The sequence below is a fragment of the Epinephelus fuscoguttatus genome, linkage group LG22 (genome assembly GCF_011397635.1).
Source record: "Epinephelus fuscoguttatus linkage group LG22, E.fuscoguttatus.final_Chr_v1".
In the NCBI taxonomy this organism is placed as follows: domain Eukaryota; kingdom Metazoa; phylum Chordata; class Actinopteri; order Perciformes; family Serranidae; genus Epinephelus; species Epinephelus fuscoguttatus.
The window spans coordinates 30,362,688-30,390,496 of record NC_064773.1 but is presented as its reverse complement, the minus strand read 5'-3'; the positions used below and the strand labels follow the sequence as shown (position 1 = coordinate 30,390,496).

General features: G+C 39.6%; 1 protein-coding gene across 3 annotated transcripts; it reads right to left on the bottom strand.

Moving 5' to 3' along the window:
• Positions 1 to 2,709: 2,709 nt before the first annotated feature.
• Positions 2,710 to 27,809, bottom strand: LOC125882963 (chloride anion exchanger-like). 3 transcript variants are annotated; one of them, XM_049567010.1, is made up of 22 exons: positions 22,308 to 22,814; positions 22,031 to 22,075; positions 21,716 to 21,892; positions 20,544 to 20,683; positions 18,201 to 18,311; positions 17,954 to 18,114; positions 16,484 to 16,648; positions 16,233 to 16,385; positions 15,848 to 15,930; positions 13,586 to 13,733; positions 13,385 to 13,498; positions 12,825 to 12,902; positions 12,631 to 12,726; positions 12,351 to 12,457; positions 11,559 to 11,628; positions 9,100 to 9,192; positions 8,751 to 8,846; positions 7,241 to 7,468; positions 7,102 to 7,156; positions 3,506 to 3,651; positions 3,336 to 3,395; positions 2,710 to 3,146 (listed from the first exon to the last, which is right to left on the bottom strand). In XM_049567010.1, the coding sequence occupies exons 3-22, from the start codon at positions 21,844 to 21,846 to the stop codon at positions 3,120 to 3,122; spliced, it is 2,262 nt and encodes a 753-aa protein (XP_049422967.1). In that variant the 5' UTR covers positions 21,847 to 21,892; positions 22,031 to 22,075; positions 22,308 to 22,814; the 3' UTR covers positions 2,710 to 3,119. The 3 variants fall into 3 exon arrangements, with proteins under 3 accessions (XP_049422967.1, XP_049422964.1, XP_049422965.1); XM_049567007.1 differs by lacking the exons at positions 22,031 to 22,075; positions 22,308 to 22,814 and adding an exon at positions 27,606 to 27,809; XM_049567008.1 differs by lacking the exon at positions 22,031 to 22,075 and having other exon boundaries at positions 22,308 to 22,813.

Below are 27,809 nucleotides of genomic sequence, written 5' to 3'. Positions count from 1 at the left end.
CCTCACACCACAGGTGTCTTAAGCATCCCAAGTATAATGTGAAAAGTTCTGGAGAAAGCTTCTTTAAAGAACCTTTGCCCGTTGGTTCCTTGTACAGTGTTGCGAGTCTGTGTTTATCTAATCTGTGATCTGAGATCGGTTCCATCACTATGCCAGTTTTGTCTCAACTCTGTCCAATCATTAACGAAGATTTATGATTTATTGTGTCATTCATTTCTTTGGTTCAGTTACCTTCAAGCTGAGATTAGATGAGAGGTGTCCCCACAAGCTGGGAATATTTTGGTTTCGTTTAGTTTTTGTAAGTAGTTTTAAATCAAAATACTCACTTTCTTCGTACTAGAAGTTTGCCTTAAAAATGATCTAAGACTGCAAATTCAATGCAATAATCACAACTGCAAATGTGTTTTCTGAGCTTTACCTCTCACATGATGATCACATAGAAAGGTTCAATCAGAGAAAAGTCAAATTGAAAGGGATATAGCAGTTTGAGTACTTAAAATTGTCCAAAAAAATGGAAGCAGTAAGAGTAAGAAATGCTTAGAGGTCCTAGTGCAGATGCAGTGAGGGAAAATCAATGATGTTGCAACAGTTACAAAACTTTATTACAGTGTCATATTGGAAATTATGAAGTTCCGTGGTGCAGCATTCCATCTAAGAAGATCAATGAAGTATTACACACCACCATTTCTTAAGCACTGGGATATTTTTCAAGCACAAAGATTACATGGGCTTGGCCTGTGGTGACATCACTGCAGAGGCATATCAAAGTCAACTTTCTCACACAGCATTTGATTATTGTATTTTTAGGTGTCTGGCTAAAGATTTCACCTATCAGCCACAATATTAAAACCACTGACAGGTGAAGTCAATAACATTCATAACATTCACATTCAACTGTTTAGGAATGGCCCGCGGACTGTGACAGAGCTCAAGATGTCTACCTAGCCTTCAATTTCTCCAGACTCCAATCTGATCAAGCATTTTATGGGACGTTCTGGTACCCCAGAGGTCCTTGTCCATGCCTCGACAGGTCAACATCTGATCCATGGTGGGGCCTTTGCCCGGTTGAGATGTGGACACAGAACCAGTGGAGGCACGCTGCAGTGTCTGGCACCAGGGCATTGGTGACAGATCCTTTGAGTCCTGTGGATTGCGAGGAGAGGCACCAACGCATCAAATGGTCAGTCGTATAGATCTGTGGAATTTAAAGGCCAGGTTGACACTTTGAGTTCTCTGTCATGTTCCTTGGGCCATTTCTGAGCAGTTTTTGTGGTATGGCAGGGTGCCATTGCTATGAAGTGGTGTACTTGGTCTGTAATGGTGTTTGGGTTGTTGGTGTGTGTATAGTGCCATTGCCATGAATGCCAGACCCAAGGTCTCCCAGAAGAACATTGCATTGTAACAAGATGACTTCACTTCACTTGTCAGTGGTTTAAATGTTGTGGCTGATCGGTGTAAATTACTTGAGGCTTATAAAGATGGAAATCTATGCCTTGACTGATGTATCATGTGTTGTCATGTCCGAGGAGTCCTTTAACACAGCATTTTCTTTTTAGACACCAGTATGCAATAGGTTGATTGTATTGAACTTGTGTTTCTTTTTTTTTTTCATTTTCTTTTTTTTTTTTTTTTTTTTTGGTGTTTTTGTCACCTGTTTTCAAATCTGGGCTTGTGGTTTCTTAAAATGCATCAAAACAAAGTAGTACTACCATTTCTACAACTACAACTTAAAACACATCTGTTGTTGCTATTATCACTGCTGCTAATACTACTCTGATGAAATGACTAAAATAAATCCAAACAAAACTTTCTTCAAAATGGGGTACATCAACCTTTACCTTAGATCGACAGGAACAAGTAGACGACAGAAGCAATGTTAGCAATGAATATTGCATATGAACTGAGCCCTCGTGTCAAGGTATCTGAATGAAAATGAGTTCTATGGGTACCCACGAGTCTCCCCTAAACTTGTAAGGCTTGGTTCAAGTAAATGTTTTACTCCTTACGATCACTGTACTCCTTTAAAATAAAACTGTATATTTGTCTTATTAAAGAAAAGGTTAATCGGGGTGGTTGTTGTTTGTGACCACCATATTCACAAACAAGGCTAAAAATAATCAACAAACCAAATGCGACCCAATAAACCTGGTGCTTTCAGTGCCTGTTGGTAATCCAGCCTTTATGTCCAATCCCAGCTGGCCACCAACATTGATATAGACATAGACATTAATATTTAGTTGAATTTAGTTTGTGACATCAGATGACCATAATTCAATGTCAGGGCATTGAATGCCAATACCATTATGATGTACTGATGACAGATGACACTGATATTTTATTGGTTTTAAGTTGTGTTAAGTAACAAAAATCCAACATCTTCCAAACGTCTCATGCCAACATCATCTTGACATGGGGTAAGTACATGTAGTCTTGTTAAGCAAACACTTAATGTCTGCAAAATGTCATAATGTTATTGTCCAAACAATATGAAATTCTAACATCTTTTAAAATTTAAAATATTGTCAACCTGACTTTGATTCCAACTAGAATTTAATGTCTGTCATACTGAAGAGTCCAGTGTCTTTCTCACAACTATTTGATGGCCAGTGCCAGCTGGGATGAGAATGACAGTTTTTAACAGTGTGGGGAAGGAAGAATGTAAAGTTTAAGGAAATTTAAAAAAAAAAAAACATGCACAGAAACATTGAATGACATTATTTAGAGTGATGAAATATTTATTTCAATATTTCAGCCACTGAACATTCAGTCTCTTTCACATTGCTTTGGTCCCAAACAGAGAATATTATTTCGAAGTTCATTTATTCTCATCATCATCAAAACATATATATCCACAACATGTAAAATATATTGCATCTAAAATTTCTACAAATTCAGTATATACAGTATAAAAAACATCAATACCATGAAATTATTTTTTTTACATTACTGTAAATATTGCATATGTAAACTTAGATTGTCAGATGTACAAAGTCAAAAACAGTATTTCGTCATTCACTACATCAGTGTTTTATACAGCATCATCTTTCAACATTTACTCTTTTTGTCTTTGGTCTTTTAGGTATTTTTTCCCCAAAAATAAACGTCTTCTCATTCAGAAGTTAAAATCTGGTTTCTCGATCTAGAACCTGTGGATCAAGAAGGAGATGCGTTCAGTCTGTTTTATTTTAGAAATGAATGGAGCTGATAAAAATGAACTTTTAAGCATCACATTTAAACAATGAGCCTTTCAGGTAATAAAGATGGTTAAAACTCTGGTGCATTTGTAGTTTTTCTGTTGATCAAAGTGTAAAAATAAACACAAAATGCATACGTACATGTCTATCTCTGCTCCTCACACTGCCTCTCGGGTGGTGAATTGTGACTGTTGTTATAATCTGCAGGACAACATGAAGAGTTAAGTATTGTGTACATGTTCACAGCACTAAAGCCTCCTCCAGATATTGTATACGCCATGTTTCACCAAATAAAAATATGTCATATTTACTCTTTCATTGTCAGATTTCTTTTCTGTACGGTCTGGGTGTTTCTCGAGGATGTGCAGCATGGCGTCATGCAGTGTCAGGAAGAACACTGATGGCTGAACTTCATCATCAAAGAAGCAACAGTCATGCAGTTTCATCTGGATGTAAGCTGCAGGTAAGAAGAATGGGTTATTATCTGTTCCAGAACCAGTCAATGCTTACCATTTCAGTTAAACAAGAATCTACCATAAATAAGTCTTGACCAGTTAAAACTTTTGGCAAAACAGCATTTTAACAGCACTAATAAACACAAAATAAATAACTGATGAAATGGGTGGGTATATAAAAGACATACTTGTGGGGAGTATAAATGACAAATAAGCAGATACCAGAGGTGTGTCACGAATCAGTCACAAATTTGATGACTTTAGACTCGACTTGACAAAATCTGACAAAATCCCCCCCAAGCCCAAAGATTTTAAAGTATGTTATTTAAAAAGTGTGCAAGAAACCCAGTAATTTTCTTTCATTTCCTGAAACAACCAATGTTAATGCTATTCATTCCCAGCAAGTCAACACTTAATTCCCCAGATGATCCACTTTGTTTGAACCAATCCAACAGCATCCAATCAAGTTGCAGAAGGGAACCATGATGAACTTGTGTTATGTTAGTGAGCTCCACTTGGAAAAAAATGAAACATAATTTTGTTTCCATACAAAACTATGCGATGTTCATTAAAAAGAAATTGCAGTATGCAAAATGTTAAAAGTTGAAAATTACAGATGGAGACGCAACAACTTCCATTTATGTTCGACATTTGAAGCTGCACAAATAACAGTAACTTGAGGCTACTGACCAGAGGGTGTGTTCCAACTACAGGGGGATCACACTCCTCAGCCTACCCGGTAAGGTCTACTCCAGGGTGCTGAAGAAGAGGGTCCGGTCAATAGTTGAACCTCAGATTGAGGAGGAGCAATGTGGTTTTCGTCCCGGACGCGGAACTGTGGACCAGCTCTTTACCCTCACCAGGGTGCTGGAGGGGGCATGGGAGTTCGCCCAACCAGTCCACATGTGTTTTGTGGATTTGGAGAAGGCTTATGACCGTGTCCCCAGGGGCATCCTGTGGGGGGTGCTCCGGGAGTATGGGGTTGGTGGCCCCTTGCTAAGGGCCATCTAGTCCCTGTATCGAAGATGCGCGAGTCTGGTTTGCGTGGCCAGCAGTAAGTCGGACCTGTTCTCAGTGAGGGCTGGACTCCGCCAGGGCTGTCCTTTGTCACCGGTTCTGTTCATAACTTTCATGGACAGAATTTCTAGGTGCAGCCGAGTGGTGGAGGGTGTCAGGTTTGGTGATGGGAGGATCTCGTCCCTGCTTTTTGTGGATGACGTGGTCCTCCTAGCTCCATCGAACAGTGACTTCCAGCTCTCGCTGGGGCGGTTCGCAACTGAGTGTGAAGCAGCTGGGATGAGAATCAGCACCTCCAAGTCTGAGGCCATGGTCGTCAGCCAGAAAAGGGTGGACTGCCCACTCCAGGTCGGGGGGGGGGGGGGGGGGGTCCTGCCTCAGGTGGAGGAGTTTAAGTATCTTGGGATCTTGTTCACGAGTGAGGGTAGGATGGAGCGGGAGATTGATAGGCGGATTGGGGCGGCGTCAGCAGTGATGTTGTGGTTCTGTTGTGGTTAGCCAGAAAGTGAAGCTCTTGATTTACCGGTCAATCTACGTTCCAACCTTCACCTATAGTCACGAGCTCTGGGTAGTGACCAAAAGAACAAGATCACGAGTACAAGCGGCCGAAATGAGTTTCCTCCGCAGGGTGGCTGGGCTCAGCACTTGAGATAGGGTAAGGAGCTCAGACATCCGGGAGGGACTCGGAGTAGAGTCGCTGCTCCTCCACATCGAGAGGAGCCAGTTGAGGTGGTTCGGGCATCTGGTAAGGATGCCTTCCAGACGCCTCCCTTGGGAGGTGTTTCGGGCATGTCCTACCGGGAGGAGACCTCGGGGCTGCCCCGTGGCTACACATTTTCACAAATAAACATCTGTCTCAATCAGATGTCTGGTCTGGTTGCCAAGCAGTTCATTTTTTTATAGAAGTTCTTTGGATGTATAAAACCAGCCTGTTGGCTACCTCAAATTATGTGTCCATTCCTTGATTACTCTTTAAGTTATTCACATTCCTTTAGTCTGTAAGAGTCCTCAGATCAAAAGAATCAAAAGTTTTTTTCATGAAATTAATCCAAGTTATGAATGTTGTTTTAACAGGATGAAGTGGTTTTGTGTTGGTATGCTGGGTGCTGTAATCCTAAGTGCTAAAACTCTCTCTCTTTCTTATGTACTCTCTGTTGGAGCTAAATCAAATGAATGATTCAAAATTGAAATAATTATCTAAAGACTAATTTTTATACAAGTCACATTCATACTGGTTCAAATAAACTATTTGATTATATTTCCCATCTTTGCAGAGCAACAGTTTTGTGTGGAAGGAATTAAAGACCTGTCCCATTACAGCTGCCTGTCCCAAATATAGGCCCATTGATTTTAGTGATTTAAGCAAATAGTAGCCTGGGCTATTATTTGAAGTCTGGTATGGATTCATGGTGCTATATGCTATGAGAGTGCAATGTCAGCATTACTTTTTTCTTATTAGGTTCAGTCACAGTTGTATTTACAAACTTGTTTGAACAAGTAAACACAATTTTAAAAATTTGGAATTTTTGTAAATTTAATATATTACTGCTCTGTTTTTAAAATCACATTACATTTGGTGAAGAGTGTAATGAGACTTGTTTCGGACTTGGAACTAAGTTTAAGACTTACAAATTGACTTGAGAGTTTTCAGTCTTGACTTGGGACTTGACCTGGACTTGAGTTCAGATACTTAAGACTTATTTTGACTTGCAAAGCAATGAATTGGTCCCACCTCTGGCAAATGCCCACACCAAATATTTAATTGCACAAAAAAATATTCCAGCTGGCATTCTAATGTTTATTGAATCAGTGTCATACACCATGATTGAATCACTGTTGAATTATGTGTTTATTCTGAACGATGATCAACATTGATTTCGCAATTATCTTTCAATGTTATTTGATAAACTTTAAAAACTGATTTAAAATTGTTTCAACGTTGAAACAGATCTTTCTGAAATTTCAGTGCTGATATAATGAGAACTTTGTTAACCTTATCAGAATTAAACTTTGTTTCAACGTTGTTTTGATGATGAAACAACAACTGACATAATTTCAATCACATTTCAGAATTGAAGGTTGGTCATGTGCCAGCTGGGATGTGTAACAATGGGGCAGAAAGGATTTGAAGCTGCACATTTGTGTTGTACGGAGCCCAAGAAGTGACAGCTGACAACCTGACTTGCCGTAAGTGGCAATAATTTAGTAAAGTCTATGCAAAAATTGCTCAACTGAGGGCAAAGTAAAAAGAAATCATTGTCAACCCATATTCCTATATCCATTTTAGGGAATATACTGCCCCCTCTGAAGACCTAGTGCTCTACAATACATGGACACAGTTCACACATCTCTGAACACACAAGTGTTTTTTTTGTGTCTGTTGGAAGTGACATGAAGAAAAGCAATGACTTTAAATACTGTAGTTTCATACTTACGATCACAAGCCACAATGTAGACCTCAACTTCAACCCGGATCAGTTCTTTCAGCATCTGTAGAAAAGGTACAGATAATTAAAGACTGATAAGCCTTGGTGAAAGAACTACTTCTGTTGTTGCTGTGAATGAACAGCTCACCGTTTTGAGACCCTTCAGAGCAGAGATGTCCAGGAAGGAGACAGCAGCAAAGTCCAAGATCAGGCTGTGGAGGTCTACTTTGGGAACAACGATGTTGGCGGGAAGCTCGGTGTTCCAGTCAATGCGGGTGGGAAGGTCCTTGAAGTCAGTCGGCAGGTCCAGCTCCTCTTTGTTGTACTCATCTTCTGACTCATTGATGGGTCCGCACGAGGTATTCAGGAAGCCTTTCTGTGATAGTAAAATACTGTTTATACATCTTGTTCACACAGAGCTGTGGCACATTCTATATAATTCCCAGTCCATCACAGGGTTACATGTGACAAAGGTACTGCAGGCAAAACTTGGGTAAGGGTTGCTGCAAAGCCACCCAAAGAAGAAGTATATTTCAGAGCAGGAACTGCAAACCAGAGCTAAAGGCTCATATCTGCTGCTTCAAGTTCACATTAGCTAACATTAGCTAGAGTCTCGAATCACAGTGTGGCAACAGGACGGTGGGGTGGCTAATGTTAGCTAGCTAATTCCTGTCTCATTTGTGATCTGATGAACAGAGAGAGCAAGAATGGGTCAATCAGGGTCTGAGCGAATGTGTCTAACTCTGTGATGAAATAAGATTTATCAATCAGTGTATGGGAAACACTGGGTTACTGGATGAAATGTGTGCATAGGCCCATGGTTGTCTGGTGGGAAGAGCTTAGGATAGAGGAGGGGGAGCTGCAGGAGAAGGGTGTATTTTTAAATTCTACCATTGTTTTTCTCTTTGTTTGTTCTAGATTTCTGCCTACCCCAGCTTTAATGTGCTTTTTTTTGCTGATTTTCTGTGAGTTTTTTGTACAACATTTGAATGGAAACTTGGCTCAAGAGTGATGAGAAGCTGGTGAGGGATAATGTCCCTGTAGGGTCAAAGGTATACTGGTGGGTGTGTCTACACTACAACCTCCCCAGGTAAAGAGTGGAAACAACAAGGTTTGCAGCACGGGGGAATCAACCACTGACTTAGTCTTTTATTTTTATAGGGCAGGGCCTCAGCTTTTATACTCAAGAAAATGCAATTATAACCTGCCTGTTATAAAGGTTGTAAGACAAGTTGTAGACATGCTGTAAACCAAACACAACAAACCCTCATCTGCTCAACACATTACAGAGCTGGTCTTATCATGATCACACATTTACTTGCATCTGAGATAAGTGGAGGTGACCCTTGTCCCATCTGCTGAGCAAATCACACCATCACACTCCAGTTTTTTTAAACTAAAGATTCAGTTTCATTATATTCATTTACAGAACCGATTTATTTTTCGATAATTGTATTTAAGTGATGGTAATATTTACTTTTTTTATTGCTTAATGTGTGGAAATGTATTTCTACACTGTTGACATGAACAGATTTTAAATCAAAACAGAAAAAGACAACAGTGACAGCGTAAAAATCAGAGAACCAAGACTTTAATGGCACAGTGAAAGTGTTGCCAGAACAGGAGTAAGCTGTTATCAGGTCAAAGGCATTACTTACTGATGTCCACTGAAGGTCTCCCTTCTTTAGAAGCTTACGGATCATCCTCAGGGCTTTATTTCTCTTTCTCAATACTCTCAAGGGGTTAAATCCAATCTGAGAAGACATTGATGTGAAGTGTGTCACAAGTTTTAGACAATCAGGTCAAAGATAAGAGCTGTTAAATTTTTCAATCCGTCTGTTTACAGCATGGTTTGGTTGTTTGTTTTTTTACAGCATTTTCCACCAAATTAGATGTTACAAACTAAATTAGCTAAATTTCGGTGTTTAGATATGATTTATTATTTTTGAATTGAAAACATTTTTGAGAACAAAACAAAAAACAATCTGATGTCAGTGTTGTACTTACAGCTTCCACCAGCTTGCCCCTGAAGAACTCAATGTTGGCAAAGAAAATGGGTGATGGTATCCTGAAGATCTTCACTCCATCTGGCTCATATATCTGAAGAGAGTCATTATCTTTAAACTCAAATTACCAAAATTCCAACAAAGTATTCTCTTTTAAAAGTAAGATGAACATAAAGCAGAGAAGGAGGAGGAAACAGGAATGATTCTATGAATGAAACTGTCAGCAAAGACATTTTTATAACATCCCTCCTCCTGCTTATTTTATTAATTTTAAATAAATCAAATAATAAGATATAAGTATAATAGATATGTTTCTGTAAGCAAATAAGTGTGTTAAAGAGGACTTATTATGCTCCTTTTCAGGTTCATATGTGTATTTGGGGTTTTTATTCAAATATGTTTACATGCTTTAATGTTAAAAATAACACTTTATTTTTCTCATATTGTCTGTGCTGAAACATCTGTATTCACCCTTTGTCTGAGACACTCCGTTTTAGCGCCTGTCTGTTTATGACCCTCTCCTGCAAAAGCCCAGTTTGCTCCAATTTGTCATCATTTCCTGGTCTTTGGTATGTCGGCATTTCTGCGCCATCACTGCAGTTGAGGAATGACTGTTAAGAAGTGTAGCGGCACTTTCTACCATCAATAAAAGCTTCCAAACCAGCTGCTGTTCCATCAGGAAAATAATCCAATTTTGGAGAGAAATTAGCAAAATTGGCAAACAATGTTTCCATGATGTTAGCATGTAGCTACATGTAGCAGCAGGAAATTACTGTATAAGAGACCGGTGAGTATTTTTTCTGTCGAGAAATCACCAATAAAAGCTTCAAAACCAAAATCTTAATAACAGGACATTTTCCAGCAGGAATATGATCTAAAATCAGGTAGTGTCACAATCTGATTCTTTCCCTCACCTGCTCCTAGTAAATTTTCATTCACCTGCACCCTGCCTGCCAGCCACACCCCCCAATCAAGTCAACTCTACTCACCTGTGCACACAGCTGCTTCTCATCAGCACTCTCAACATATAAGCAGCTGCTGCCTTCCCTTTAGTGCCAGACTGTTCTTTGACTTCATGCAAGACGTTCCAGCATTCACTCTTGGCTTGATTCCCTGTAATGACCCTGCTTGTTCCTGACCTGCCTCCGTTGCCTCTGCCCTGCTAATCACCTCAGTCCTCTGTCTCAGACTCTGAGTCCTGCCTGCTCCCTTCCTGGTTCTTGTCTGCTTGGCTCAGTGGCTGCATGGTGCTACACCAGTCCTGCTTCCCTCAGATCTCCTCGTTTGGCCCGCTACTTTTGTCTTCACTCCACTACCAGCCTTACGAGAAACCCACCTGCACTCACAGTATAGTCTCCAGCTCTCAGACTGCTCTCAAGTATTGGCTTCCCACTCTCGTCTCACTCACTCACCACAGAGACTACAAGCAAGCTAAACCCAAAGACCCCAGAACTGTTGTATATTGATGTGTGCATTAAAGCTAATTACCATTCCTGCCTCAGTGAGGTTTACATGACAGGAAGAAATCAGCATGTAGCTACTTATCGCCTTTATTCAGGTCTGCGCAAGGTTTGGGTCAGGGAAGGTTTCTGATTGGATAGGGGGCGGGGCAGATGTTACGTGTTTATGTTTACCGGAAGAAAACACTGTAGTCCTCGCTCCGGATAACAAGATGTTTGACGATGCCGTTCTTAGTGCCTTTTTCGGGCGTGTTTTGCTTATATTCTTGAAGCAGCAGTATGACAACAACTTTGTTCTGCTAATGCTTCATCTGTTGAGCAGGAGAAGGGAGGTAGAAGGTCAAAGAAGGGAGACAAGACCGTGCTGTGGCAAATGGAAACCAGTGAGTGCAACAAGTCCAACTGCTCTATCTCAGCCTGTTGCTATGCAGCCCGTTGCTATGCGTGCTATATACGTCATCGCGCCAGAAGGGCAAGGAAACGAGCATGCGCAGAAAGACCGGAATGAATTTAAAGAGGAATGAGTGTATACATGCACACAAAATTCTTTCATTCGGAATGACGAACGGATTAAACCACCCCCTTTAATCGGATTTAATTTTCAATCGGAATGACCGTTTACATGACCACTTTTAATCGGAATGGCCTTTCATTCCGATTAAAAGTGGAATTAAACTGTGCATGTAAACGTACTGAGTATGTAATGTCAACACTTGGCAGTAGCACTCTTGGAGCAGAAATCTGTCATGAGATGATGTCAACTTGTAGTCAAAGTAGAAAAAAAAGTTGGAAACAGTGTTCACAACGGTCTAAAGCCTGAGGTTTTTGCTCACAGGGATTACTTCTACAGTACATACATTTACCTCATTATTTGAAACTCTGGCCACGTTTAATATCAGCATCCAACATTGTAACATTATATATAATGAGGAAAAGCATAGTAGGTCCCCTTTAAAATGTCAAACTATTCCTTTAACCTTAGTAACAGAAGACAACTTACGTCAATGTAGTCTTTTCTGTCTTTGTAGATATCAGTTCCTTTGATGTTGGCCAGCACACTGCAGCGAGGACTGAAGAAAAAAAAGATATAAAAACTCAATTTGGTACTGAGCAATAATGAGACAGGGATTCTACAGCTATGCTAGCAGGTATGTGAGACTTGGCTTGGGCACAGCAGAACTTTGAGCCAAATGCTAACACACTTACAATGACAGTGCTAACAGGCAAATGCTTTGCAAGTGGCCTAATATTGACTACATTCACCATCTTGATGAGAATGTCATTAGTTTTGCAGGTATTTGGTCGAAAACCAAAGTACTAGATAGATCAATTCACTTGACGATGGCATGAAATGAAAAGTTAAGCATTCAACAAAGTGATTACAGTTCATTCTAAGAGGGACATGAATGTGTATAAGAAATTTCATTACAATCCATCCAACTGTTGTTGAAGATGTTTCACTCCAAGTGCCAAATGTGAACCTCATGGGGGTGCTAGAGGATAAATCAACACTGAAATCTTTGGCATATAGCATCTGTGAATGTGATTGCAATCCTACTAACAGTTGATAAGATTTTTCAATCTGAACCCAAGTGGTGGGCTGACCAATGTTGCCCTCCCCAGAGCACTACAGACTTAAGTAGTTCAGGAAACAGTTCAGACTTTCCATTATCAAACAGGAAACTGCATGCTGCCAAGACTTGAAAGAAAATTACAAGCTAAGACAAAAAAATATGATAGCTATTAAGTTTTGTTTGAGGAAAAAGTAAAGAGTTAGTGGCCAGATACTTACAACTGAGTCCTGAGGACAACACTGATAAGCTCCACACCGAGACCTGCAGCCAATCCGAGATCCAGCCCCAGCAAGATGGCTGCAATACAGGTACCTATCCACACCACCTGGACACACACATTGGTAAGAAACACAGGAGTTTTTAAAAGGGGGCAATATGTCTCTTGTATGTATATGTATCTTCTTCTAGGTAGCACAAAATGAGCCTAATAAATCTTCAAATGCAGAGATGTTTGGTTTAAAAACTGTCTTTGTGATTACTCTGTGTGTAGGAACTTACACAGTCTGGTTTGTCCCTCCTCCACAGGTATGGGATTTCTCTAAACTGCATCAGCATACCCTTCAGGTTGACGATGACCACAGCACCCAGCACAGACTGGTAAAATAATTAATCAGAGGTCAGATTTCAGCCGGTCCACACTCTGAAGACTTCACTAGTGTGTTGGTAGTGTCTGAGGGAGATCTGAGGTTTACCTTCGGGAGCGGCTCTAGGAGAAATCCAATGGCCAATGTGACGATCATCACTATGATAGCTGACAGTAATCCAGCAACCTAAAAAGGACAGAACAGGTATGTTCAGCTACAGAGATGAGGAATGCTCCCTTGGTGCCACATCTTAAAGGGGCTTATGTGAAGTTTAGGTGATTGAAAACTGTAAACCACAGCAGAAAAATGAAAAAAGTCCAAGACATGTTGGTCTGAATTTGTGTCTCGAAATCTGAGTGTGTTCTAGTTAATTTGAAATGCCACTGCTTTATTTTTCATTTATCTGATAAATATCAGTAGAGGAATATCATACTCTCTCACGCTCAATCACTGGAGGTCAGTGTTGGTTAGAGTTTTTATTGATCCCTTACTGTGACTTGACATGAATGTCTGTAATCTGGTCTCAAGATTACAATTGGGTCTATGTTCACTGCAGCTTAAACTCATCGGTAACTCAGCTGATTTTGTCTCAGATTGGAATACAGCATTTCAATGGTTAGAATTAAGGTTATAATTAAGGAATAAGAAAGCATGAGATATTATATTACCTGAGTCTTGCCACCTGTGCTCTCCTGCACTGCACTCCTGGAAAGAGCTGTACTCGCAGCAAAAGACTTGAAGGAAGCTCCAAAGATGTTGCTGACTCCAAAAGCTATCAGCTCCTACAGAAAACACGTCTTGTTATCAAAATCCTGATAAGACATGCAGCTTTTACTTTGCATGCGGTCCATTTTCGCATTATTACATACCTGGTTTCCATCGATGGTGTAATCATGTTTTACAGAATAGACTTTTGCCACAGAAAAGGCAACAGCGAAACCCACTATGGCCATGGGAAATGCTTCCACTGCTGTCTCCTGGAAGATATGCAGATTGGGGGGGATGGGAGCCTCGTACCTGAGGGTGGATTGTGTTGAAATAATATTAAACATAGACACCTTAGTTTGAATTATACCGTAGAAAACGTCATTGTGGTTATGGGTCATCAAGTTCATGGCAAAAAAAACATGTTGCGAGCGTTAAAGATTTACTCCAGCGTGCATAGAGTGTATGACAGTGTGAATAACTGTATTTAGTTAATGACACTTTTTTTTCACTGACAGATGGCCATTAAAGATGAACTCACAGAGATAATAAAACACTATCTACACGTGTTACACCAGTGCTGATGGATGTAACCGTACAGATACATGGATATTGCTTTTTTTTTTTTTTTTTTTATTACAGCTTCATTGTCTTTACACTCTATCATGGTCCATGAATTAGTCTGTTCTGACAGAGTGAGAGACCAAGACACCATGTGCCATGTGCTTTTAAATCTATAAACTTTTAACTACTGAACCAGTTGCTTTAACCCCAACAAAGGTTACAGCTGTTTGAGAGAGATTTATTCATGTCGTCTTTACAGTAAAAACAGTAGAGAACTGGGAAGCTTAGAAAGATAGTAATCAACTTCAAGTAGTTAGATTTGTTTTTATTTGTCCAGGTTTTGAGATACAGTATCTGTCAGACATGTATGCCCATGCCCTGATAAAATGAAGATGAATAGAATGCCATTTATGGTGTTCAGAATGACAATATGTTTTAAAATCTGAACACCAAGGAAAGAAAATTCCCGCACACTGTCCTGTTACTTGCAATAGTTTATTGTAAGTCATCAAGTTTTCCAAATGTCTTTATTTTTTCAAAGCTCTGAGTACCACTAACAAAATTCTGTTTATCTCAATTGTACTATATATATCAATCTTGAAGATATACACCAATCAGCCACAACATTAAAACCAGGTGAAGTGAATAATGTTGATCATCTCGTCACAATGTATTGATCTGCTGGGAAATCTTGGGTCCTGGCATTCATGTGGATTCTACTTGACCTGCACCACCCACCCAAACAGCTTGCAGACCAAGTACACCTCCTCCTGGCACTGGCACTGGCAACGTTCTCTGATGGCAGTGCCCCCTTATGGCAGTGCCACCACAAAAAATGCTCAGGAATGGCTCAAGGCACATGGCAAAGAGCTTAAGGTGTCAACCTTGCCTTCAAATTTCCCAGATCCAAATCCTACTGAGCATCCATGGGACATGCCGGAGCAAGGCCGATCCATGGAGGCCTAGCTATGCACAGGATTCAAAGGATCTGCTGCCAACACCCTGGTGCCAGACAAAACAGGACACCCAAGGAGGCCCCACCTTGGATTGGACTTGGCTCTTGCCTGTTAAACCATGGACACAGGACCTCAGGATTATCGGCATCTCGCATAGATGCTCAATCGTATTGGGAAGTTCTTTGTTACAAGCTCTTTGGAACGTTCATCTGGCCATTCCTGAACAGTCTTTGCAGTATGGCATGGTGCATTGTCCTGCTGTGGAAGTGTACTTGGTCTGCAACGGTGTTTGGGTGGGTGTTGCATTTCAAGTTACCTCCACATGAATGCCAGGAATGCCAGCAGAATAATGCTTTTGATGTTGTGACTGATCAATTTCTATCTCTTATATTTCTATCTCAGCAGATCTCAGCTACCATAGCAGATGAAGTTAATTGTGTAGCTAACATTAAGGATAAGTGATAAAAAAATATTTTATGTGTGATTTGAGCGAGCCAACTGAAGGAAATGTTGTTTATAAAAATGTTATCAGTCCTGTCCATAGTTCAATTCAAGGAAGTAGATAAATCTGATTCTATGTAAGCATTGTTAATCATGTTGCTCACTGCCAGCACACTAAGGACAATGTTGGAGACAATGTTTCCTGTTAAAATCTGACTTTGATCTTATGTCATCACAATAACCTTACTTTTTCCAACTTTAATTTCTGATGACATTTAAACTGTGTTGCACCTAAAAGTATAGAGCATGTTTGATATCATTTGGCATGATTGTCGAGCAGTTAATCATAAAATGGGACTGGTCTGGGAATAGTGTTTTGTCTCGTGGGTGTTTGGCCTTGAATTTTAATTATCACTGATGGTATTGAAAATTCCTTGCTTTTTGCTGCAGTGTGAAATGTCTTACCCTTTTGGAATAGGGCCAACAACGTCAATACCATATTTTGTCTTGAAGTCAAACGCATATGAAACTCCACATGCAATGACAGTCTGGAGGAGGAATGACAGGAATTGTTAGGCCTGATTCATGCCATTAGTTTTAAGATGAGAAATATGAACTCTTGTTTACAGTTTGTGAGTTGTTTCCTTGAATTACATAAATGCTTTTATTTATGTGCCATAAATGATCTCATAAATCAGATTAATGATTGTTATAGATGATACTCCTTTACACTCATAAAAAGTCACATCCAAAGTTAGCATAATATAATACTGTTTATAAAACTAACAAGCCTTTAGTGCCTCAGGCTATGGAAATGTGTATAAACATCATGTTGTGCAATGTTACTCACCATGATGACCTCTATGGGGATAGGCACCGGCAGCTTGGATTTGAATCTGTCATTTAGCTCCTTCACAATGAACACCACCACCATGATCACTAAGGAGATTACCACGTCACACACATTGGTGGAAGTGATCTTGTTAAAGATCACCTCCAGTGTCTGAAAAAGACACACAAAAAAAGTCAGGTCTAAAAGATGAATGATGCACACTCCTTGACTGTGTTAACAGTGTGTTAACAAGGCTGCTCTGGACTTACGTATATGATAGAGAGTGGACCACTGATGCCTGGAACAGTCAACCCGAGCACAAACTTGAGCTGGGATACCAGAATGTGGACAGCAGCTGCAGTGGTGAAGCCGGACACCAGAGTGTCTGACAGGTACATGACAACAAAGCCCACCTGCATAACCCCCATGGCAAGCTGGAAGAGACGGATAGGTCAAGATGATGTGGTGGTGGTTATGAAACCCAGCTATATTTTCCCTCCTTGTGCAGAGAGGTCAGGGTCTGCAACAGAACACTACGTCTAGATCTGGAGGACATTCAGACTAAGATACACTAAAGATGATGATTACAATATCATATTTTGTACACAAGAATACTTTAAGGGAGCTGTAAGCAACATTCGGAACATATCTGTTTTTACCAGGTATTAACATGCGTCTTTGGTGATCCAATCACTAGTGGACAACGCTAAACACTGGTGTAAACGACCACTGAAATGCATTGTGATCTGATCACTCAAACCACCTTCCGAGATGGTCTGGGATGCATTTGACCACATGACTTTTGTAGTGTAAATACTAACGCATCCTGATGCACACCTTACAACGAGTACACCATCAATGCAGGACATCATTACAACTTGCCCATTTTACGATGAGTTGAACAAAGTGTTGTGGGACTGTCTATTGTTATGCCCTATAGAAGAAGACTGGCTGAATTCTGCTGACAGCAATACCTCCAGCTGTACTGACACAACCACTGACGTGACTAGAAAGCATGCTAGCGAGCACCTAGCAAGAGTGTGGATGTAATAACTGTGTGCTGGGGCCTCTGACCCTCGAGCATAAGTGACATAGGCATTAATAAAGGCTGAATGCAAGTGGTCAGCTTGAGACGCATGATAGACATAGGTGTGAACGGCAATGTGCTTCGGCTGTCCACTTGTGTTTGTATCACCAAAACGCATGTTATCATTACGTGTAAATAGGCTCTAGAATTCAGAGTTTTTGGAGGGGTTGTCTGCACACAGTTTTAAACATGGAGACTTGCAGCTAGCGGTGCTAACTGCATAAATAGTGCTAACAACAGCAGCAGTGTTGACAGAGGTAATAGTGTTGGAACGGTCATGGGTCAGAATGGCATTATCAGAGGTAACCTCCGTGTGAGCACAGTGCAGAGAGGCAGCGATCAGCTAGCCAGTTGGACAAACTCAGGGACTCACATAGAATAACATGCACGTGTTGCTGGCACGGCTACCACAACAAACCACAGAACAGCTCAAATTACAATACACAGTTAGTGTAACTTCATTCTCTACTCAGAACACCATTACGCCACCAAATATTTACACAGCAAACAGTTGTTTCCTGCAGTATTAATGCTCTGAATGTCATATACAGTGACTAATTACTGTGTTGACAAGATAAAAGTTATTTGGCCGCACACTGTTGATTTAGCTGTTGAGGAGATAATCGGTGTGGTTGTGGTGAGTGTGTTTCACCTGCATGATGCCGGCAAGGAAGGACACAGACGAAGCCACCAACACTCTCTGCTCATCTTTCGTCAGGCCTTCAAACCCTGTGATGTTGGCAGGCGGACCCTCGTCGGGGACCAACCTAGTGACCACTGAACCGATCATTAGACACAAGACTGGGAACGGACCTGCAAAGAGAAAGAGAGTGAGAGGATGTAGTTGTAGCTGTTTGAGAGCAGTTAGGGACGGGGATACACACAAGTAGTAACCTTACCTACTGAGATGTGTCTAGAGGTGCCCAGGAAAAAATACATGACAACAGGGAAGAAGGCAGAGAAGAGTCCGTACCAGGGTGGCAAAGAGGCCAGTAGACAGTAGGCCAGACCTGACACACAAAAATGTGCACATATTATACACATTTACAGCAGTTTATCTTGTTTCCTCTACTTCACTTCTCTGATAAGGTACACTGCATTTTATACTTAACAATTTTGTGATCAGATAGTTGCTATCAGCTATAGTCCAGGGTGTTCTCACTTGACTTGTCAAATATGGCATTCTGGTCAGTGGCCCTACGCTTTGAACTATGACACTCTATGCAGCCATAGTAATTATGACAGGAGCAAAAGAGGAAGTCAGGTGACATAGCGTGAAGAGCAACAAAATTCCCGCAGGGAGAAGGTCTGTGTGGATGAATGAGTCAAACAAAAACAGGACTTTGTCCCAGGAGACCACTATTGGTACCCCTGGGCATTGTGAAACCTAAAGTCAATGTTGACACATTTTACCCTATGTATGTAAGCTGAATTATATTATGTACTTAACTTGAGTAGTTTTGGTGTCCTAAGTTTATTCTGTTTTTTATAAATACATTTTTTTTGCTCCCATTATAACTTGAAGTTTATTTTATTTTTTATTTAAAAAAGTAAGTATTCACTCCTGAATTTATATTTAACATGTTGCACATATTATATATATTTGCTATTCCTATTCTTATTCCTACTTATGTATATATTGTATTGTACATTGTAGCATGTATACAATTTTTTCATATTTCTAACTTTACGTACTAGTTTAATACATTATATTGTAGCATAAGGCACATATTTTAAAAAAAATTTACACACTTTACATACTCAGCACAATATACATATTTTTTATTTTAAATACTAACATCATGATGGCATTGTTGCACATATTTTATTTTTTACAAACTTTGTAATGTATACTTCTTATTTCTACTTCTATAATTCACTATGCTTCTCATCTGAGTGACTATAATGAACCACATCCGCTCCACCGCTGATTCTGATTCTCTATCTGTTGTTTGAAGGGACGTGTTGCATAGCTACCATGTCCCTCACCCACTATAGTTTAAGTTAAAGTACCTTTAAACCTGGCATGAAATTGAAATAAACAGATGATTTCTTTTAAATATCTCAACTCTTAAAGTAAGTATGATGTTTGCAGTTTTTTTGAAATGGTGTTTATGTGCGTAGTAAAAAAAGAGATCATTTGAAATATAGGTTTGATGATGTGAAAAAAGACATATATAGTACATTTATAAAGGAATTCATAATGTATTTTTTCATTAGGATTGCTACATTCTGTAAATATAATAAAGCAAATGAAATGAATTGCTCTTTAAATAACTAGTAGCTTGATGCATGCTAAATAAACTTAACCTGAATTAAAACTAACCCACAATGAGAGCTACAAAAACAAAAATCTTAATTTATACAGGACAAAAATGTGTATATAATATGCAAAAATACCACCTCAGGGCTTGTTTATATAACCCAGACCTGCTGTTAAAGATAGCCGTATTATCACTCTAAACAACTCAGACAGGAGGCTAATGTTATCATATATTATCAGATTAGACACAAGACTTAATGATACAGTTAAGCTGAAGCCAAAACAACAATTTCAAAGACTGTATTATACAATCTAAGGACTTCCACCTAATCTTTTGGGTGGCTTTGAGGAGAAGTACAAAAATTCTCTTTCTGTTACAACAAATGAACTGTACAACAATAATGTAGGAACTCTTCAGGTAAATCAGTAGCAAGAGTCTAAAGATCTTCCCCTCGGGGAATGTTCACACACATTTTTTTTCTACTGATACCAATACTGTGTGATTGAAGATGCATTTGTCTCCTCCCTTTGATGAGGTCATGCAGTGGGAATGAGGCCACTGATAACTATAAATGTTTAATCTTCATTTTACTGTCATCGGTCGGAGTGTGTTTTCAGCAGCATTTTTCTGTTGAAATCTGTTATTTTCCCCTCTTTTCTCCCAATCTGGGATGATAACTGATATTGCATTCCTTCTGTGGGCCAGGGGACAGCTGCAGTCAGATAATGTTGCCAGCTGCCATTGTGCCAATAATTGGGAGTTTTAGACACTGTAATAGTGCTGAGGCACATCTAGATTATGTTAGAATGTGACTAATATTTGTTTGGTATTGTCTAATGTCAATTGGTACCCCATATTTACTAGTGACATGAAGACATATTTCATTGCATTGAGGCTGCAACTTTGGTTTAAAGAAGGAATTAAATCTCTACCTTACACTCAGTTTAAAGCAAAACACTTGCAGTTGTAAACTTTTACCTTGCAGGACAGCTACCAGCCCGGTGCTGAGACCAGACACAATGTCACTTAGCAGCCACTCTTTGATTCTATACATTTTCATCCAGCCAATGACCGGCAGGAGAGAGAGAGCTGCATTCTTAGCTCGTTTGGCATCACATCTGCAAAATGCACAACAGCACACACAAGGTTAAATAGATAAATGTAGGGTTGAATACTCACTGTCTCTTAGGTACGTTCATTTGATGAAAAAAGACTCAAGATCTAAACCAATTAACTGCACTGTAATTAAACTTTGTAAGAATTCCTTATATCAGTCCATCTACACATCAGTCAAAAACAGGGTAAAAGGGAAAACGTCCATCACACTGTGCCAATGACTATATAAGTGGAAAAATAGCTAAAGCTAAATATTGATGAGTGTGAAGGCAGGAAAGCAAGAAGAGAAACTGAGCATCACTTAGTAGGGACGAGCGTGGTCAAATGAGCCGCTTTTTAAATTTTCTGCTACTATGACAAAAATAAATTAGCATTTATTTTAGACAAGAATTTGTTAAGCATATGAAATCCTGCTGAACATTAATAGACAACCTCTGTCAAGACAATAATCTCTACGTTAAGTTCTTATGCAATGATAATTCTTAGAGACAAGTATGTTGGATCAATTTTTTTTGCATTCTTTTTTATATTAATTTTGTCAGATGAATGTCTGAGGACGAAAAGTCATAAATAAAGTGAGTACAAATTATTAACAGCATTTATTTGGTTATTTCATTTTCTACAAACAGAAAGATGTGTTTTATGTGTTATATACAGGACTGGACCTTATGCATTGTGCAGCGGTGTTATTTTAATACTAAAGTGAGCAGAGCAAGAACAAAAAACTTAACTTTACAAAATCTTACATCAACCATCATAATTTCACCTAAAATTAAATGGTAAAAACCGAGCCAAAACGTAAGCTTTGATACTGTGCAAAAACTGGATGGTTTCTCTATATGTAGTACTGGAAGTGTAAGTATAGTTTGAGAAGTATGACTCAAGGAACAAGAAAAAGCTCAATTTCTCCCACTCTCCCCTTTAAGTTGATCATCTTAACCTATATAAAGGACAGGCTTAAAAGGTTAATCATACAGTGGTGAAGTGAAAAATTACACGGTAAACAAAAACCAAAGGCACTGCATGCTCCTTACGTGAAGTACTGCTTGATGTGGTCCATTATGGTCTTGCGGTGCCTGTACACCTTCTCATGGTCCTCTGCAAAGGAGTCTTCTGAGTACAGCGGCCTGGCCACCACATACTGCTGAGCTCCTGGTCGTATCATCTCGCCTCTGCTGCCTGGAGGACTGCTGCTTCCTCTCTATGTGTCTCTGAGATTCATTAATCACATTAGGTAAGGAAGAGGGTCCTGTCTTGTCTTTGAACATCACTCATCAAATAGTATTAACAGCAAACAACAAAGGTCCAGACTGTCAAATAAAGGCAGTGCACAAGAGCCAGGTCAGTACCTGCACTGTGCTGGGCCAGGGGGGATTTGTCAGGCTCTTTGAGCTCTAAACAAAAACACCAGAGAGGCTTGGTTTAAATTTTACCACTGAAATGTGTTCCTAACTTTTCTGAGATCAACTCAAACCCAAAATACATCAGCACCTCTGGAATTCCAGCTGCTCATGAAGATCATCTGATTTCAAAGACTTCACACCCAAAAGCTCAAAAAAAGGAACATTTCCTTGTTCCGGTAACATTTATATCCTCATGAAAAGTTTAGCAGCTTGTCCCACATACCTGACAGTGTCCTTAACTGTCTCAAATCCAAGCTCTCCACTCTTCCTTCTTCCACCTCCCGCCCTTGGAGATCAACTGGGACCTCAGACGACTCTGCCATCAATAAATGCCACCTCTGACGCTTATCACAACTGTAATTATTAACAGCAATTATGATGAAGTCCCTGTTTCGCACCACCGCTGGACTCCTGCCTTATCCTTGACCATTGTTCTTACTGATATCTTCAACCCACAACTTTCAGTGGAGACTTTCCGCCCCCAAAGAGCATTTGGAAGATATTGTACCGATGTGCAGGATAGGGAGGATGTGGACAGGGCAGACAGGACAGGACAGGGCAGGTCATTGTTATGAAGTGGAAATCAAGTAGCTTTTCAGGATGGGAAACACCGCTAAAGGTTGGCTGCAGCACTCTGCAGTGCACGTCAAGGGTAAAAATAGTCTGCAGGAACCGAGATTGTTTGAAGCAAATAATTGCTGAATGCAAGAGTATCATTCCAAAAAGCTATCTATTTATCGAGTGTGTGATTAAACAACACTGCAGGTCAAAACTGATGAATCATTTTAAAAACTGAACTGACCTTTTAATGTTTTCCCTCCACAAAGTTGACAGAACAGAGAGCTAACGGAAAAGAGAAAGTCTTTCTTCAAATTTAAGGCAACACCTACCAAACTGATAAGAAAGAGCAGAAACTGTAGGAGCCTAAGGTGCATGCAGGGGTGGGGGGTTGCTGCTTACTGGTTTCAGGGCAGTCTTATCAAAGTGTCTACTCAGAATTAAGTGGAAGTAATGCCTGCCTGACCCCGTTGTTTGCCCAGGATCAAGCACAGTTCAGGGCAGGTTCATGGGAAATGTATGTCTGCATGTGTGTTTTTATGTGCGTGTGTGTGTGTATGTGTGTGAGACCCCAGATGCATGAATACATCTCTTTGTGAAAATCCAGTCTCCAGTTTTTCCAAATGGAGACTTTCCAAATGGTGCATAATTGTGAATGCACATGTTTTTTTTATCTGTGAATTTGTTATCATGTGTGAAGTTCTGACTGTGGATGCGACCTCATAAAAATGACTATAATAAATTAATCCACGTGATTTGATCGACTGGCCATGATCAGGTGGTTTCGGCCAGCCTTTGTTCTGTCACACCTTGCTCAGTGATAAATGAATGCTGGAATAATGATCAATGACCAAGGTCAGCCACTTTCCACTTGGTATGCATTTATTTCCCTTGATCAGACAAAAAAGGAGACTGAAGGAAACAATATCTTTATGGACTGTGCGGGCATGTGCATGTGTATTGCATTCACTATAAACAAAATTAATGTGCACAAAACACAAAATATGAATATGTTATCCTGTAATTTTTCACAACTATCTGTAATTAAAATAAATCAAATTATAGGTTATATGACAGAACACACCTGTTTTCCTTTGCAAATTATCTTGCAAGTTGCAACTGACCATTTATTAAACCCCTCCCCCAACCATTTTTGGAGTGAGAGCTATATTCTGCTTTTATAAAGAGTGGCGTCTTTTTTGGGGGGGTTCTTTTTTTATGTGTTTTCTTTTTTTTTTTTTTTTTTTTAAACTATGAGGAATGCATTACAGCATGACAGAGTCCAGATTTAGCCAGAACTGTAGAGGCTTCTGTCAGACTCTTTGAGTCTCTGCTGTAGTGACTAGGGCTGTGTTCAAAATCACTCACTACTCACTATAAAGTCCATTAACTAGTGGGCTCGCCATTTTGTAGAGCTGTTCAAATGTATAATGGGATTTATTACACTCTATATAGTAGACTCAGAGTATCCTACAATGTATTGTGAAAAGTAGTCTAAAACCAGTGGTCACTAACCAAGCAATATATCCCATAATACGTTGAGCCAAAGGAGCAGACTGTGTGGGATGGACACAGAGACAGACAAGAGGAGAGAGAGCGGCTCGATTACAACCTGTTGTACATGTTTACAAGATGAGCTCACTACATAGTGCACCACACAGACCTCCCTATGTAGTGAGTAGGGATAAGTGAATGATTTCAGACACAGCCACAGTGTCTAGTGGAGCTTTGACAGTCTCTAGCAGCACATTTGTGTCTCTTGTCCCCTGTCACAGAGGCACTGTGTGGGTTTTGGTCTCTAGTTTCGCCATTCATGACTACTGGAAGGGGAGTGAATTTCTATATAACTCACCCATTTAAAAGTTATTAAGGCTTAAAGTTATGTATAATTAAGGGCCGAGCTGCTTTGAGTGACTGGTAGGTGCCTTCTGTTGACAAGGTAATGCAGGTAATGAAACCATGGTGTGACCTCAGACTCAGAGAGTATCATATGAGCGCTGCCGTCGCTGTCGCCATTTCAGTGTGTATTCAGTTCATGAAAGATAATTATAATGTTTTGGTCACTTAAACATGTCATATTTGGCATAGGGTTGTGTGTTGTGTTTACTGCTACTGCAGAAGAAAGCAACTAGCAGCTTTGTGTCAGAGGCATTAATTGGAGTTTCAGTTTGCTAGTGTTACGCACTTTATACTTGAAGGTCTATTAAATAACATGCCAACAAGAATCTATGTAGTTATGTGGGAAAAAATAATTTAGTGTACGGTTCCTCTTCAACTGCTTCAGCTTTGTTTGACTAAGCAGCAGAGGCAACACACTGAAAGTGGTGGGTCGCAAAGCAAAGTTCGGTTCTGTCTTGTGATTCCACTGGATTTTGCTGGCCTGATGTAACAATCCAATTTTTGCATTTGTTGATCATGAGATATGTTTCTTTGTGTGTATGTTTGCCATATCCATTGCTTATCAGTCAGGAGAGAATGTACTCTTACTACAAATGAAAGCAAAAAAGAAAGCAGAGAACAAGAACAACGTGCAGCTTCAGTACACAGTGTCCTGGACTGTCCTGCTGGTGTGAACAGGATTTGGTGAGACAGATAGAGGGGATGTGAAGTCAGGAAAGTAATCTGCTTGACATTGCAACACTGTAGGGTCTCTGCTCTGATAGTCATCCTATTTACATAAGGCTGAGAAAAACATACACTATCTGTCTATTGCTACTACTGTATGTTAGAATGAAATCGAGGCCTTTGGGAATTGTAGCCCAACAGGGAAAGATGGAGAAAATGAAAGAGACACAAATGTCTGACAGTCGTATGGTATCATCTGTGGCTCTGGAGGAGCTCTCTAAGAGCTACTACACATTAGGTTTCTGTTTCTGTTTTAAAATTAAAAATGATCTCTGTAAACACAAGTGTTTTAGCACCTGAAAACATCATAATCATATCAAATGACCATACATGATATTAGGCTGTACATTAGGCATGCACATTGAGGCATACAGTAAACAGGAAGCATATTGTCAACTCTGTGGTTGGTTGCTTAGTTACAGAAAGTAGTATAGAGATGGACATAGTACGAACCGTTGTATGATTGTACTCTCTTTCCTTTTGCTGGCAGTTTGTTATCCTTTACGTATCTTGTAATTTCTTAACATTATTATCATTACTATTACTTTTATTATGATTTATGTTGTTTTCATCGTCGTCATTTGTGTATTGTTAAAGTATTAAAAACTTAGAAATCTATTAAAAAAAAAATACTATGGAGATGACGGAAAGTAAGACCAGAGATTTCTTTGCATGGACCAACAACGAGGTTGAACTGTTATTAAAAGTAGCATGAGGATAAGACAGGCAGGGTGGAGGAAAACATATTGGGAGTCGGTACAATGCAAATATGGCAAAATAAGAGTGGAACTGGTTGGGCACATTATCCATCATCAGAGGAACCCATGACAATAGTAAAGGAGTACCTATGCAAAAAAGGATAAAATTACAAAAGGTATGTGGACCTAGCAATACTGTTTTGTCCTGACAAGCTGTGACTGAGAAGACCCAATCGGGAAGTGAACGTGATTGTCTGCGTCATTTTTTCCGTAAGTCGTTTCTGCCCGCTCAGACTAAAATGCAACACCTGCTTTTTCAAACTCAAACAAGGTAAGCAGCATTTTCAACGGTTTCCATTTTAGGGGTTCCAAAATAGTGGAGAAGTGTGGACGCTAGGCATAACTGTAGCAGTAGTTGTGTGTTTTCAAACAAAAACATTTAAGTATGGATGTAGCCCAAAAGACTGAGAACATAACCCTGATGAACATCAGTGTTTTCTCAGCTTGGACTTGGAGACTTTTAAAACCCACATTACAAACTGCAGTATGTAGTTTTGAAAACACAAGTTTTAACCGAGCAGGGTAAGTCTAAATAAATACACCTTTGAACAAAAAATCAGGATATTTTAGCATCTCCTGCAACAGTTTGAACCATTTTGTACATTGGAAGTCACCTAACTGTACAGAAGTACGATCCTAAATTACTGGAGTGCCTCTTTAAAAAACTACCATGTAACTCATCCACTGGCTATGTCACTTTTATGCTCTATACTGAGAACCAAAATGCACTTTTAATCTCACCACCAGGGATGGTCTGTTGGTGATGATGGTGGTGAAGGTCTTATGTATTCTACATACACAAACAATGCTTTTGCATTCTCTCTCACATTACAACAGAACAATATTTTACTCAAACTATAGACACCCGGCTCATAAAAAGTATGTTTTTTTTTTTTAATGAAATGCAAGCTGCATAATAACGGCATGCTAACCATATGTTATGAACTCTTTCACTTTTTCTTATTTGCACTGGTACCCTCTAAAATGCATCATAGTAAATCTTAATGAACTGAGAGCAACACCTGCAACACTTATGCATCACTCTATTATATACTGTTATCTCCTCTGGCACATACTGGATAGGTTAGCTTTGATTAGACAGATGGAAATGTTGAGAGAGATACAATATAGATGCCCAACAAGGACATTTAGCCGAACAAAAATTGCTCATAATACAGGATACGCAAGCCAAATTTGACCAAGAAATACAGTCAGGAAATCCATCAAAAGAAATAATCCTTCAGGTAAAATGTTTGTGTACATGAAACACTCTCAGCAACTCAGGCTTAACACATGAAAGGTGTTTTTTTATGACACAGACTTTAAACCCATCACGGGCAATAAATAGCAAATAGATTGTGTACAAAGATAACAGATGCAATCAAAGATTACTGACAATGGACTGATAATAAAGATCAATAGATTTTGGCTCCAGACTTCAAGTGCTGGAGAAACATAATGCAATTTCTTAGTTAATAATAGTTAAGCTGAGAACTTTTAACAACCCTGATACAACAGATTTACAGTGTCATGAAGATACAGAGAAAGTGTAAATATTGAGCAGTTAGAATTTCACTTACTGATGCAGTAGGGTCAACTCATGATCAGGCCTCCAAGTGTTTTTTAAGTCCTTGTTCCAATATGTCTCCTCCTCTACTCTTTATATATTCGCCGACTCACTAAAAACCAAAGTGCTTACAGTGTTCACCCAAGGACCACAGACTGCTGTGACGTATATTTAAAGGGTATTTTCCTGGGGTTGGTGTGTGGGAGAGAAAGCTGTG

What these genes read in the sequence shown, in the direction of transcription:
- LOC125882963 (XM_049567007.1), bottom strand. Translation starts at nt 21,846, where the DNA reads ATGATACGACCAGGAGCTCAGCAGTATGTGGTGGCCAGGCCGCTGTAC. An exon ending in TCCTTGCCGGCATCATGCAG is followed by an intron (nt 16,649 to 17,953) that starts GTGAAACACACT and finishes CGTCTCTTCCAG; the next exon opens with CTTGCCATGGGGGTTATGCA. An exon ending in GCACAGGTGGCAAGACTCAG is followed by an intron (nt 12,903 to 13,384) that starts GTAATATAATAT and finishes TGTCCTTTTTAG; the next exon opens with GTTGCTGGATTACTGTCAGC.